At 37.8% G+C, this 16,151-nt stretch overlaps 2 protein-coding genes across 2 annotated transcripts; one reads left to right on the top strand and one right to left on the bottom strand.

The window, feature by feature from the left end:
- The first annotated feature begins 1,481 nt into the window (after positions 1-1,481).
- On the top strand, positions 1,482-7,248 carry fgf23 (fibroblast growth factor 23). The gene is made up of 3 exons (XM_037760641.1): positions 1,482-4,397; positions 4,488-4,591; positions 5,620-7,248. Exons 1-3 carry the CDS (start codon positions 4,163-4,165, stop codon positions 6,085-6,087), a joined length of 807 nt encoding a protein of 268 aa, XP_037616569.1. The 5' UTR covers positions 1,482-4,162; the 3' UTR covers positions 6,088-7,248.
- A 382-nt stretch (positions 7,249-7,630) lies between these two features.
- tigarb (TP53 induced glycolysis regulatory phosphatase b) lies at positions 7,631-12,727 on the bottom strand. The gene is made up of 6 exons (XM_037760640.1): positions 12,608-12,727; positions 12,281-12,318; positions 11,988-12,109; positions 10,124-10,201; positions 9,908-10,018; positions 7,631-9,077 (listed from the first exon to the last, which is right to left on the bottom strand). The coding sequence occupies exons 1-6, from the start codon at positions 12,637-12,639 to the stop codon at positions 8,643-8,645; spliced, it is 816 nt and encodes a 271-aa protein (XP_037616568.1). The 5' UTR covers positions 12,640-12,727; the 3' UTR covers positions 7,631-8,642.
- Between the last annotated feature and the right edge of the window lie 3,424 nt (positions 12,728-16,151).

Genomic DNA, 16,151 nt, shown 5'->3' on the forward strand with positions numbered 1-16,151 from the left:
TTTCATTAGTGTAACAAACTCTGTTAACTTTTCCTACTTGGGGCGGTGTCAATAACGTTACTCGTTCCCGTCGTCGCCACTCTCTCTCTCTCTCTCTTGCTTCACCACTCATTTCCTACGTACAAACACACTCTAAGCACTGGGTCTGCTCCAAATGACCGACGCTACTCTTACAACGACATGGCTCTAGAGAGGGACATTTGCGGTTTCTCGTCGGACACCGTAGCTCTCCAACACGCTTGGCACACGGGAGAGGCATCAGTTGGTTGCAATCTCAACCTCACCGCTAGATATCGGCAGATCCAACACACTGCACCTTTAAGCTGGAATCAGAGACTTTGTTTTTATTAAAAAAATACTCAAACTGATTAATCGGATTATCAAAATAGTTGCCGATTCATTTAATAGTTGACATCTAATCGATTAATCGTTGCAGCTCTAATATTTTGTTACATATTAAGGATGTTTTTCTTATAGTGTGCATCCACCCGAGTAGTTTCTGCAGCTGTTGCTTGAAAACCTGAATCTTGCAGCCTCCATCCGTTCTTGTGTTTAGAGAGGAAGCACGACTATTTAAATCCAGGAAAGACGAATGCGAGGAAGCCGCCCTGCTGTCTTTGTTGTTCGTCAAACCCCCTGAAGGAATGTGGATCTGCCGAGATGACAGGCAGCCTCCTGCATACCTGAGCCCCCCCCCCCCCCTTTGAGCTCTGTCACCCCCTCGCCGCCCACCTCTGCTCGTCCCTTACCCCCCCCCCTCACCCGCTGCAGGCAGGGACCTTGGGATTCCAGCTGTAACCCAGGAGCTTCCTCCTCTCCTTTCAGCCTTTTTTAGTTCAAGGTCAGAGTCATGGACCAGCCTTGGCCCTAACCCCAGTGGCCGGCTATATGGGTCGTACTGGTTCCATGAAATAGGAATTAGAAATATCTTATTCACGCTGGAAACATGTTGTTTTATGATTAAACTAGGGCTGTCAAAGTTAACGCGATAATAATGCGTTAATGCAAATTCGTTTTGACTCCACTCATTTCTTTAACGCATTAACACAACTTCCGATTTTTAGGTTGTAGCGGGCTCAGTTAAAACTAGAGTGAAGATACGGCATCATATCAAACTAAAAAACCTAATGAATCCATTGGTACCAACCATGTCATACTAGCTTATCGCGAAGGAGGCTAAATAACGCTCCAAATTTACACTAAATTTTGGCAAGGACAAACTGTCATGGCCATTTTCAAAGGGTTCCTTGACCTTTGACCTCAAGATATGTGACTGAAAATGGGTTCTATGGGTACCCACGAGTCTCCCCTTTACAGACATGCCCACTTTATGATAATCACATGCAGTTTGGGGCAAGTCATAGTCAAGTCAGCACACTGTCACACTGACAGCTGTTGTTGCCTGTTGGGCTGCAGTTTGCCATGTTATGATTTGAGTATATTTCTTATGCTAAATGCAGTACCTGTGAGGGTTTTTGGACAATATTTGTCGTTGTTTTGTGTTGATAATTGATTTCCAATAATAAATATATACATACATTTGCATAAAGCAAGCATATTTGCCCACTCCCATGTTGATAAGAGTATTAAAAACTTGATAATTCTTCCTTAAAGGTACATGTTGAACAGATACAAAATGTGAGATAATTTGTGATTACAGTAATCACAACTATGGACAATCATGCGATTAATCGCGATTCGATTGACATCTCTAGTGTTTTTACAATGTGGTATTTGTACTTTTACTTAAGTAAAGGATCTAAATGCTTTCTCCACCACTGTCGGATTATCATTAAGCAGCATTTTAATGTTTTAGCTAGTCGAGATGGAGCTAATTTAACTATTTTCCAAACTGTTGTGTAGTTTAATCTATATAAAACATAGTATTTTATTTGTTGACTATCAAAATCGGCAGGATATTTGCCCACTCCCATGTTGATAAGAGTATTAAATACTTGAAAATGTTTCCTTTAAGATACATTTTGAACTGATAAAAATGTGCGATTAATTTGTGAATAATCGTAACAATAATGCGATTAATCGCGATTACATATTTTAATGGATTGACAGCCCTAGATTAAACAGAATGTAATTTAGTGAACTGATGGCTCCAGAGATAGCTCTTATGGTTCCCTGCTTCACAATCTGCAATATTTTTAAAACAATCCTACTTCCCTTTCTGAATTTAAAGAGCTCCACCTGTTTAACATGCAGCTCCGCAACATGCTGTCCCCTCCCCTTCCCAAGTGCTTGTGTTGGGATATTTGTGTGGAGGGGACATCTGCAGAGTTAATGCAGTAGCAGAGTCACCTCTCCTGCTGCAGGACGGCTCCCCAGCCATCCTCTGGACTCTGCTGCTGCTGGGCGCTGCCCTGACTGACCCCCAACACCTTTCACCACCAGTATCACCTGCTGCTCAACTGTCTATGACGCACAGATCCATTCATAACAGTATTTTTCTAACAGATAAATCTCTTAAAGCTTTTTTTGTTCGAGGCTACCGAGATGCAGATTTATCAGGAGCTCAACGTTTCAAAAAACAAACAGACTTGTTGCTGCTGTAGATGCATGAAATACCACTGATGTACATTTCTTGTCGGGAGTAAATCATGTTTTTTTTGGGCTGAAAAAGTCAACAAAAAACTGTCCTTGTTTCAGCTGAGGAAGCTGTGGGAGTGAACTTTGCGCATGCACAGCAGCGTGCACTCCTCACAATCAAAGATGTCTGACGTCTGTAGCAGCACCTTACTTGATTAGAGTTTTCTCACGTTTTTGTGTCAAGAAATAGAGCTGGATCCCTAAAAGAGTGAAGGTCTGTGTCTAAAAGTAAAAGCTCACCTTTCAGCTTTGACCAAAAAATTTTATCCAGATTTCTGTCGTCTTTTTTTTTTTTTCTTTCCACAGCTTATCATAGATCAAATTTAAATTATATCAAGGGGAGGAATATCTTTTTTTTTAAAATAATGTACTATTAGCATGCCTGAGCCCCAATCTTAATGAGGGGTGTGTGCTTCATTCATGTGTTTGTTTTAAACTCCTGCTCTAAAGGGGAGTCTCCACTCTATTCCTCTCATCTCATATACCTCACCCTCTGCCTTAGTTTTGGTTTGCTGATGACTGTAAATTAAGACGAAACAAACTTCAGTTATTTGTTTCTGAAAACAGACAATGCTAAGTAAGGATATTAAAGTTTTTCCTTTTATTTTTGTACGTATGTGCTGTGCACAGCAGTCTACTGTATTCCTGAGATAACAATAAAAGTTTTTTTTTAACTGGTTGCTGGTAAAGTGTCGTTCTCTCCATTGGGGTCAGTTGAACTCTGATGCAACTGTGTATTTGTCAGTGGTGGAGGAAGTACTTTACACTGATATACAGGTTAATGTGTCCTATGCTGAAACTCAAGCACCCAAAAGTCTTTTAGCCAGTCAGATGCAACTCTCCAGTAAAACTGTCCTAAATAAGGGAGTGGCTCCATCTGCTGGTGAAATGGTGAAAATGTTGAGTTGGGCAGGTGCGTAAAAGCAGCAAACTGAACTTCAAACTCTTAACTAAACGTCCAGTCTACTAAACAAAACTGTAAAAAAAAATATTTAATATGACGTCTAATTAGTGACTAATTGATTCCTTAATTAAGAATTTGGCAGTTTGCATGAATTGGAAATTTAACTAATATATAACTAACAGTATATATTGTATCCCTGATTTAATTAACAATTAATGAATCATGTTTTAATGATTCCGCATTTATGTCCTTTTTTGTTTTCTTTATTCTTTATATTGCCCAATGCACCATGTTTCCAGTCTAAACAAAAACAAACCTGCACCAGTGGACTTTGGACAATTAGGAAATAGTCTTAGAATAATGTTTAAGGTGGATGAGTCAAGACAGTGTCACCAAAAATAAGAGTCCAGTCTGACCAAGAGCATCATCAAGGGATAAACAGACAGGGGTGGATACAGTGGCAGCCTTCCGCTGCTGTAAAACCCACACATCTGCTTTGGGGGCGAGTTTCTTTTTTTCTTTTTTTTTACGCAAAGGATGTGAGCAGGAGTGGCACTCAGGGGGCTTTAAATAGGAACTGTCTCCAAACTTTGGGACAACAGAGCATCTGAGAACTCCCAGCAGCAGCTCGCACAGTGGAAAGCACCGGTTTGCTAAAGAATGGACGTCAACAGGAGACTTGTCATGAGGGACACAGTGCTGGCTCTCTTGCTCGCAGTGCTCCAGGGACTTCCTCTGGGTGAAACAGTCCCAAACCCATCACCTCTGGTTGGATCCAACTGGGGGAACCCGAGGAGATATATTCACCTGCAGACATCCACAGACCTCAACAACTTCTACTTGGAGATCAGATTAGATGGCACCGTGCGCAGGACTACAGTCAGGAGTTCATATAGTAAGATCCTCGTTTTCAAAGATGTGTGTTTCCACATGAAATTTTCTCTTTAACAACTCTAATGTTCATTGCTTTTTTTCTCCCCTGCAGGTGTGATTTTACTTAGAGCTGAAACAAGGGAGCGCATTGCCATCCTGGGTGTCAAAAGTAGCAGATACCTGTGTATGGATCTGGAGGGAAACCCATACAGCTCGGTAAGACTATACTTTACTTTCACTTCAATTGATTACTATTAATTCAATCGAATTTATCTTGTACTTTTGAGATCCTCGCCCTTGTGAGGTTTCTTTTTTTTTTTCTACTAATATGTTTATTGGGTTTTCTTATTTTCACAAACACAATAAGAATAAAAAAAACAAAAAAAAAAAACACTGTTACAGCTCAGATCAAAAAACATATATAGGAGTTCATAAAAAATAGTCCATAGTGCACACTGTAAAAAAATTACATGTTTCATTTGTGATTTATATGTAAATGGTCTTAGATTTACAAATTTCTTTTTAATCACAATCGGAATTATCTTTATTTAAGCTTTTCTTGATCATTTTTAAAGAGAATTACTCTGTTTTTTAGAGGTTTATGACTATTTTAACAATTCATTTATGTTAGAAGAAAAGGATTTCATGGAATCGACAAAGTGCAAAAGAATATTAAGACATAATTAAAACAGTTATAAAAACATTAAAGATTAGAAAATAAAAACAAGCTAAAAATAAAAGCTAGGATAGAAGCTAAAATAGAATAAAACACGAGTAAAAGCTCTAGTGCAGTATAAGATCATTATCTGGTTTAATAAAAGGCAGCAGCAGCAAACAGGAAAGTTTAAAGCTTTGATTTAAAAGAACTCAGAGTTGTAGCGGTCCTGCAGGGTTCTGGGAGCTTGTTCCAAATATTTGGTGCATAAAAACTGAACGCTGCTTCTGCATGTTTAGTTCTGACTCTGGGGACACTAAGCAGACCTGATCCAGATGACTTGAGAGGTCTGGATGGTTCATAACATATAGCAGAAGATCAGAAATGTATTTTGGCCCTAAATCTTTTAATGCTTTGTAAACCAGCAGGAGTATTTTGAAATCAATTCTCTGAGAGAGACAGGGAGCCAGTGTAGAGACCTCAGAACTGGACTGATGTGATCCACTTTCTTGGTCTTAGTGAGTGAGCGAGTAGCAGCGTTCTGAATCAATTACACTGTAGTTTAACTTTCTTCTGTCTCTTCTTTCAGCCCACCTGCCTCAGGGACGACTGTCTGTTCAACCACAGGCTTCTGGAGAACAACCGGGACGTGTACTACTCCAGCCGGACCGGCATCCTGTTCAACCTGGAGGGCTCCCGGCAGGTGTTCTTAGCGGGCCAGAACCTGCCGCAGACCTCCCTTTTCCTGCCCAAGAAGAACACGGTGCCGCTGGAGCGCCTCCTGCTGCACCGGGAGAAGAGGAACCAGGTGGTGGATCCCTCCGACCCGCACAACGTCTACTACTTAGGTCAGACCGAGGAGGGCTCGGACTCTCGAGCCGTGCCGGAGGACGACGCCGATCTGGAGTTGGAAGTAGAGGTGGAAGTGGAAGTGGAGGCCGGAGATGATGGACGCAACGTGTCCAGGGAGACGCCTCTGGCTCCGTCCACCCACGACCCTTGGAACGTGCACTCATCCAACCCGGCCAGCCCACGGAGCACCGGCACCATGGGCTGATGTTAGTGAGGGGGAGTGATACGGATGTATTTACCTTAATCTAAGTGAGTCCAAGTTTAACATTGTAGTTTGTGATCATAAAGAGAGAAAACAAAACTAAGACTTTTCAGTGACTATAGGCTAAATGTCTTTTCAGTCATCACCCTTTCAGAAAAAAACAGTGTTTATACACTGTATGTAAAAAAATATTAAGACGTGACTTGCAGCCTTTTTTGCACAATTTATAGTGTTAAAACGCGATTCTTTGAGATCACTGCAGATATATTAAGTTAAATCAATAGGGAAGGTGTGTTTTACCTGGATTCAGCTAAACAATAATGAGCATTTTGTACATTCATAAGGAGGTTTGGTGATAAATGGAGCATATACAAGGCCTATTTTCCCCTCAGAAACAGATTACTGAAAAAGAAAATGTTTTTTTTTTGTGCCAAGATGAGTGATCCAAATCCAAATCCTCTCACACTGAGCTACAGCTTAGATGAGAAATGGCCATAAAAATGTATTGAATTATTCATGTTTGGTTTTCCTGAAGGGCTACTGGATTCATTTTAGTGAGGATGCAACTGCTTAACAAAAGCAAACAGCTTTAGAAACTAATAATCCCAACACAAGTCAGCATCTGTACATTTTATTTTCACATTGAGGTTTTTACAGCTGGTCTGAGAAACCCACATTTCAAAGTGACATTATCTCAAGACGGAGGCCTAACTTAGCCTCGCTCTGGAGGACTGACGGCCCTGTTTACTGACGTGAAACCGGGCAGACGTGATTTTCAAACCAAAATATATACATGAATATACTTAAGAGTTGCATTTAGTAGAGTGTGCCTATATTTTAAAGTCCTACGTTTACTGAGTTGGATGTAGAAGTTTGTTTATTGTTAGATTTTGAACCTAAAATTCCAAAAACTTTTCAAAGATCACTGCAATTACAGCATTTGTTGTGTTGATGTATCTGTATTTGTATAATCTAGCCTAATTCATGACTTGAATGGATATATAACTACAGAGTAAACAACCTTTTACAGAGCAGTGATCTTGATATTAAATCTTGCTATGTGATTTTTACAGGTGCTGGGCACCACCAGCAAAAAACACCAAAAAAAAAAACAGTCCCAAAGAGTATTTATTTATTTAATTCCATTCCTTTATTGTTATTTATGGTATTTATAAGGATGCTTTACAGTTAAAATGTACATGTAAGAAAACATGGTTTGTCTTTGAATGTATGTGTTGTGGATGGAGTGTTTTTGGGAGAAAATAAACTATAAAGGGAACATGTTTAGTGATGCGTGTTATTTATGCTAACTTATACAGCTGTGATTTTATTTGAGATTGTGCTTTCTGAAAGGAAGTCATGAATGAGTAAGCCGGTTTAACATTGACCCAGTTACTCAGCAGTTCCACTCATTAGCTGAATATCCTGCTCTTTCACATCTCCTCCGCTTAATTAGCAAACAGGTACATGAGTCACTTCACTCTAAAAATACACCCGGTGCCATTTTTACTCTAACAGTTAAATTTGTCACCCATTAACCTTTGACCTGTTAACGGAATAGTTCAACATTTTGGGGAATAGGAGATTACAGGAAGTTACTGACCTCACAACCTTCCGTGAAACGTCAAATTGTCGTAATACACGTCATATTGTTACATATTAAACCAACAATATATAACGTATTAAAGCGAGGGCAGGCAGTATATTTTTGGCATCAATGGGCTTTACTCGAGTAAGATTTTGAATGCATGTCTTTTACTTGTAACAGAGTATTTTTACACTGTACTATTGCTACTTTTACTTAAGTAAAAGATCTGAATGCTTACTCCACCACTGATAAATACCATGAAATCTCGATCTAGAGACAGCTTTCCTTCCACTATTTCCTGTTATATTCTGTTATGTATCAGAAGTGCATTTATGTTCAATGGGACGTCTACCGTTTTTAGATTTTACCTCGCAGTATTAACATAAATAGATCACGTTGTGTTTGAAATATTGAGGTCATGACGGCTGGAGATTAAAAAGAGACACCAAAAATAGAAAGAAAAAAACCATATTGAAAACCGAGGAGTCGGACGGATGTCATAGATGTAGTTTCACAGCATTTTGTGATATGTGTAATCCTGTATTATTTTCTGCTATCTACAGTATATGTATGTAAAAAACTCAACAAAGATTCAGTGTTGTCATGTTGTATTGCACAAGTAGAATGAGCAGCATCACACGAGACACACGTACTGACAACGTTCAATACTACAATAAATAGTTCTGACTTTGGTATAACACGATAAAAGAGGCAATCAAGTTTACAATATTAAAAATGCAGTATGACAAGTCCTCACTGGCCTACAGTTGGGAGAATGATGAAACTGTACACTTATTTTTGACTATTGATCCACAGTAAAACGCTATTGAAAACATAATTTACTATGTGCATTGCTGTATTCAGTTACCAGGGGTAACTTTGAGCTTATTTCCCCTTTAGTGTTCATGATTGTTCCAGTCAGAGACTGTGTACAAGTACGCATACGCCACCCATTTCTTTCCCTTTTACACTATTGAGCAGCTGTGAGGTTTTCCAGGTGATCCTTCCTGTTGGTAAAGACGCAGCGAGCAGCAGAGAGGACGGGGCGGGACTCAGACTGGCTCAGGGTGATAATGAAGCGACTGATGCCAGTGTTTGGACAGGGTGAAAACAGCTGGGACATCTTCACCCCTGCAGGCAGAGAGCTCTGTAAGTCCTCTACGAGGTGCTTGACGGCTACACGGATGTAAGCGCCGTGGCTCACGACCAGAGCGTGGACCGACACTCCCTGGAGACCATCTTCAGCCGAGCCAACGGGAGCGATGCCCGAGGCGGCAGCTGCAGGCCCGTTCGCAGCGCCTCCGGCTTCTGATGCTCCTGCAGAGGCATCTGGTCCGGACCAGCCGCGCTCATCCAACATTTGTTTGAAAAGGACTTTGAGGAATTTTTTGAATCGCAGCTTCACCTGGAAGCAAGGTGACAGTGAACCAGAGCAGGTTTGAGAGTGAATCGACTGTCAGCCAATGACCGAGGGTCAAAACGGTCGCTGTTTGAGCAGCTTTTTGCTATCTGCCAGCTACGGCTTTCTTTTAATCCTTTTGTCCTTGTACAGACTGTATATCAAAAAATAAAGCTGAAATGATAAGTCAATTTATTTGTTAGCTGATCTACAAAAAAATAAACCAGCAACTATTTAAATAATTGATTGTTTTAAGGAAGTTTTCAAGCAAAAGTGCCCAAAATCTTCTGGTTGCAGCTTCTTTAATGTGATGTTTTTTTTGTTTTTTATCATTATAAATGAAATATCTTTGTGGTTTTTTTGGACAAAACAAGATATCTGAAGACATTACCCAGGGCTCTGGAAGATTATCATGAGCATTTTATACCATTTTCTAGGGCTGTCATTTCATGAGGTCGACATTATTGACGGTCATTGAACAGTGACGGCATGCAGTCGTGTATTTCAACAGCATAGAAGAAATAATCATGGAAAAATCAGTCCATGTATTTAGGAAGAGTAGTTAAATATCAAGTTACCCAGATCATCTTATTTGCATGAATTAGCTTCAGGGTTTTCCACATTACCCTTTGTAAACAATATTAAAAAAAGTCAACTACATTGCCAGTTATCTGTCCAGAAACTGGGTTTTAAATGCAATATTCAAAATGGGCACTACATGGCGCCATTGCACAAGCAATACTCTCTTGACCTTGAGTTTCAAAGTGACTGTTTTCAACTTTTTAACAGTGTCGTATCAGTTTCCAAATGATGAATCCTGATTGTATCTGACTCACCTGGTCTAAAGTCTCTCCTCCTGGAGGGGTGTAGTCACGACATGACTGGCCAGCAGCGTTGGCCATGTTCTTCAGATCATCTTTGGGATGTCCTTCAGCAACGCCAAAACCCTGCATTAGCAACACAATCACAACTTAGAGCTCAGAAAAGAAACTGCTGTAGCACTACATTTGAAGCTTTAATATTTGGACGTGTATAAAGACAACAGATCTCACCCTCTCTCTGAGTAACGGCTCCAAAACCATCTCCGTGCCAGAACAGTGAGTGTTGTTCCTCCGAATTATTACAGCTGTCTGACGGAGGAAATGTAATCTGGAAATTACTGACTCAATACATTTGTAAGCGCCAAAAGAATCTGTCATGGACAAACTAAAAAGGCATTAATACACTGTCAGCGTCAGTGAGTCAAAGACCACAGAGACATGAATGTTCACACAACTATTTCATATCTGGAAGTTCTTTACAAGCATCCTGTTTTTCCAGTTTCCTTCACAATCAGGAGAAAACAATATTAACATTTTACTGGTTTGACAGAATTATTATGAATTATGAATTGTTCCTGATAGGAAATAAACAAGCTACAGATATTTATGGCTCAACAGATTGCCATATGTGTTTATAGATGAAAAAAAGGAGATCTGAAGGTCAATCTGTGACACTGTTGGACAATTTACAATAAGTGTCACTGCTCAGGTCCAATCACAGAACTTCTTTTGCGTCTTGTTCAGTGTTATGGGCTAAGGTCATTGTAGCCTTAAGATGCTTTTAGGGCATGTACTGTTGAGACATAAGGAGGCAAATTATCACACAGGGATTGGTTAAGATGTTGACATTTAACTAAAGGGCAAATATGTGAGGTTTGGTCTGGAATCACTCAATTACAAAGGTCACTGATGTATGCCTGTTGCACAATGGTGTTGAAACAATTATTCCCAGGAAATTGCACCAAACCATATGAGAAGTTCCACCAACACAATATGAATATCACTACCATACATGGCCATACCCTGTATAAGATGTCTAGCTGTCATCATGTAAGTAAACCTCCTCAAAAACATCCATAAAAAATGTCAAAACTGTGGATACATCTTTTAAAACATGTGCCTGCCATTAGGCTATTCTCTCTATTTTTTTGTTACTGCCAACAAATCTCATGACAAGACTGTGTGTGACTCTCAGCCACAAACCCATTCATTACTACTGAATATGTAAATCTTTAAAAATGATTAACATATATATATATACGTGTCACTTTTATAAAAGGATTAATAATAAAACAGCAGGGCACGGTGGTTTATAGCAAACAGGAGCAAGTAGTGCATTTGTTGGGGACTATATTCGCCAGCGGATTAATGCACATTTGATGCTTTAGTGCACAAGGTAGGTACGAAAAACACTGTATTTACAAATCTCTATACAAATGTACATACCAACTACTTTAAACTAGATTAAAAAAATACAATAAAATACAATGGAAGATAAAATTTAAGATATATCTCTGCTGTTGCTCATTGAAAGTCAAATATGCATTGTGCAAACTGCAGTAGAATGTGCCTTCGCATTGTCACTCATAAGATAAATCTCCTCTTTCGGCACAGAGGAGACTCATTGTCATTGTATATTGAGTCACTGTAAGAGTACAAATGGTAGTAAGCATATGCTTAATCTGTGTTACAATTAAGAGGGGGTCCTTGGAAAATGATCTCCCCTGTAAGGGGCCCCCAAAAATTTGAGAACCCCTGTTCTAGTGAGCATTTCCAGCAAGAAAGTGTATGTGGGATTGTCTCAACACAAAGTACAGTGCCTGTGTTCATGATAATGAAGGAACATGATAGACAGTAACTTAGATAGCACAGTTCCATAGTGCAAAACATGTTAGTAAAAAAGCAGTAAAAACAGTTAGTAGTGCAAAGTACAAAACAATATACCAGATATAAAAATACAAGGAAATGAAGAAAACTGTTAAACCTGAATATAATGCAGGGTAACAGCTGTGATACACGACTATTAAAAAAGTGAATATGCCGCAGAAGAGACTGTTAATGCCCCATTAATTAAAAATTAATGAGTCTGGCTTACCTGTACAGCTCTTTGTAGGTTACTCGCAAACACATTGTTGAATGGTATGTCTCTGAGGTATTTTCCCACAGCCTCACCCTGCTGCACACCTGTTTCTGACAAGGGTGTGTCCACACCTTGACCTAAAGCACAGACAGTGTTTGAATAAGTATTAATCAAGTCTATTATAATAATAATAATATATTATAAATGTGTTTATATAGCACTTCTCAAAACAGATGTTACAAAGTGCTGTGACCTGCTTTTCACAGGTGAGATTGGAGTCAAATATGATTCAGACTTTAACAACATACCTTGCAGCAGCTTGTCCCTGTTGTACTGTGTTTCTCCACTGTGGGAAAAACATATAGCAATGTCATTGAGTTAGCTTAACCATAGCATTGTGACACAGCTAGTATTTCTATCTTCAATATACAGCTGTCTAAGAACACAATGTAGTTAGCTAGCTACACGTGTTGCTAAGTTACTGAACTCCTGTCTCTGTTACCTCTTAACATGCTTAATTACAACACTGACAGGACAAACTGTGTCTGTAGAATAACGTCACATTATCAGTTCATTCACGTTAATGTCCTCTGAGGATATAAAAGCAGAATTAAACCTTTAAATAATCAACTTACTGTCGTACGAGCGTTAAACTGAATGTAAACATTTTCAGTGCTCTGTCGTTCTAAGCACTTCCTGGTTGGTTCAGCCGCAGTTGTGTGACGTAACCGTCCTGCGTCATGACGCAAAACACATCGCATTGCAGAGTTGATCTAATCTAATCTGTAATCTGTAATCTAAACTCAATACTTCTAACATACAGGGCACAATTGGATAGGAAAGATAATTTAAATTATAAAAAAAATAATATCATAACAAAAGTAAAAGAGGGGGTAGAAAATAATTCAAGAAACAAAAAAAGAAATGCATAAATAAATAAATAATAATAAGACTTCACTGTTCCATAGTAGCTCTAGGGGTCATCATCATATATTTTTTTGTTACGTACAAAACAAGTTTTTAGTTACGTATATCCGTATATTTTGCACATAATTTATTTTCTTTTTTTTACTTTTGTACCATCCGTTATTTTCATTATTATTGCATTTATTATATATATATATTTTTTTTTTTACAGGAGTTCCCACAATATTTTTATTATGCTTTTAAACACAAACACCGACAAAACCAACAATAAATCAGCACACATTGGTCACAATAACTAAACACCAGATTTAGATCCCTAACACACAGTATACATAGCACCTAATATACTCAAAGAGATGATTGTACACAATCACATATGTATTTGAAAAGTCAAAGCATCTATGTATGTATATGTATAGGGATAAGGAGGCGCTCAGTCCGTTACAATTTATCGCAGTCGACACTGATGCAACAAAACATTTTAAGAAAAATAAATTTATTTACATTTATTATATTTGATGTATACTTCTGTACATCATTTATTTTTAAATTGTTTGAATTGTGTATTTTTGTTGATTTATATATTGTATTTGCATGATGAGGACAAATAAAGTGAATGATTTACTGATTATTATTGCACCCATACAGTACAGATTATGTTTTTTGTCAGATATTTTGTCACTTATCAAAAAGGACGGGAAGAAAAGTTATTTTAGTTTTTTACTATTCAAATGACAAATTTATTATTTATTATTGGCCAAGTAAAATTTAGGTTATTTGAAAAATGAATCTGCAATGTTAAGCATCTGTGGGGAGTATTTACCTGTATGTTTACATGGTGAAATAAGAGCAAACATTTACAGTCACATGTTCATTATTGTGCTAGTTTTAGATGATTTAAAGTCAAAATTAAGATTAAGATTAACTGTTTAATTGTCAAAAGTGTCCCTCATATTCAATGGTGTCTAACACTTGGACACATTCTAGTAAAAAGAAATAGTAAAGTAAAAATAATGCTGTAATTCTTAGTCTTATTTCCACTCAATTTGCAAGTATTTGTAAAGACATATCAATTTTTTTAGATATTTATATTATAAGTCGAATGTAAAGTAATACTAAATAAAAAAAATAACTTGGTTTTTCAGATGCAGGCCTGTGTACTGATTTATATTACATTTTGAGGGGCATCAACGTTTGTTCTTTTACCCACTTGTCTATGTTTTCAGTGGTTTAGTCGCCCTCTAGTGGCAACAGAAAGGTAAGATCTTACTAAAGGAACAGAAGTATTATTTCTGCAGATGGGTCAGTATCTACAGAGGAAGGCAAATAAACCAGTCACATGATTTTAGCCAATTTATTGAGGAGAAATTGAGGTACACTGTGTGGTTGCACATGGGGATAGTGGGAGAGGAGTTTGGATAAACAACCACACTGAACAATGATAAAACATTCCCGTGGTTTAAACTTTGACTAAATGGGTACCTCAAAAAATAAACAATATTCCACTTAATTCCAATGAACCGATCTAAACATGCCAATGAAATTCCAAAGAAAATATTTTTTTGTCTTTCCAACACATGTATAATAAACAGTATAGGCTGTTTTTTTTTTTTACTTAGATATATGAAATAACCTATTTTAAAGTATAGGCACTTATAACTGCTCAGTGGAATCTGGCGGCAGACAATTTTTTTGATTTAAAGAAGAAGAATAATCGTCCTTCTTCTCATCCAGACAGAAAAAAAAAAAAGAAAGTGAAACCCGTCCAACAAATTCAGAGTGAAAACAACATGTGTGTGTGAAGTTTGATGAGGTAATGCGAGATGGGCTCTCGCTCTATCCGTCCAAATTAACCTGAGGTACACAAACATTACAAAGAAGCAGCAAGAATATGGTAGAATATAAAGATACAAATGAAACAATAAAAACATGCTAATCAAAAAAAAAAAAGAGATCGGCAAAAACAAGTACTTCCAGTCCCGCACCAAACTGTGTTACGTTCCCTCCAGTACACATACAACAAGAAAAGCAAAGAAGACTTGTTACATATACAACATTTCATAATATAGCAGCACACAAGTGAATCACGATAAGGCATCTTTGTGTAAGACTAGAAAAGAAAAGCTTCATAGCAGCAAGAGAATGATGTGTATAATCTAGTTTTCTCACTTTGGAATTATCTCTTTCAAATTATACATAAAACCTTTAAAAGCATACAAAAGATTTCTGTTTAAAGCACTTTTTTTTTGGGAAAACATTTGGCTTTTTGCACAACAGAACATGCATGAATACAATTTAGAAACTGTTCTAAAATGTAATGAGGACTTTTTTAGCATTTCTGCTCGTGGGAAAGTTGTACAGTATATACAGTCAAAACCATGTAAACCGCTACCTGTCTAGAATGGAGAAAACTTCAGTTCAGGGAGCAGTTTACATACAAAAAGAGCAAAAACATGAACGAGAATATTTAGAACACAGTATGCGTGTAACTCTTTAAAAGAACTATGGAAGGTTTTGGCTATGAATTAACAAAAATTCAAGTAAGGTTAAATAAACGCACTGAATCAAAGTCTACAAGTGACTTGGCTTTCCTTAGTTTATATTCTATTACTATAACACAGATTATCCTACGTCTACTCACCTGTCGGGGCGTAGCTTTCAAGACAATGTGCGTTACCCCGTGGGAATCCAGCCCAGAAAAAAAATAACTTAAAAGAAAAAAAACCCTAACAAACCCACTGAACTCTCCTCAACCACCATCCCCTTACCATTCTTAAGGAGTGTGTTTTTAAAAGTGCATCAATATTGTTCCGAGTCGCCCACTCTCAATAAAAAGTTAATGGTGAAATTGATAACAGGAGAAAAACTGGTAACACTTCATATTACAGGTCTGCAAATTTCATGGTAACCAGGTGATAATTAGCAAATAATTTGAAATTTCTTTGGAATTACTGCCAAATTATCCCAATATTTATCGAAAATTAGATGAATTATATGCTAAAATAGCATATAATGGTTAAAATAGGGCCTGTGTGCTGCTCTCCATTGGAGCTGGAAAACCAAAATTAATAGAAGACACTTCTGATCAGGCACAAATCTCCCCATTGTGTGACTTATTGTCTACACAACCAGGTATTTAATGTCATGATTCAGGGAGGAGTTATTTGCTAATTATTATCCATTTATCAGCAGACATGGAAATAAAGCATATCAATTCACTTTGTATTCTTTTCCTGGAAATGTATGTTTATA

This window comes from Sebastes umbrosus, chromosome 23 (genome assembly GCF_015220745.1).
Source record: "Sebastes umbrosus isolate fSebUmb1 chromosome 23, fSebUmb1.pri, whole genome shotgun sequence".
Classification (NCBI taxonomy): domain Eukaryota; kingdom Metazoa; phylum Chordata; class Actinopteri; order Perciformes; family Sebastidae; genus Sebastes; species Sebastes umbrosus.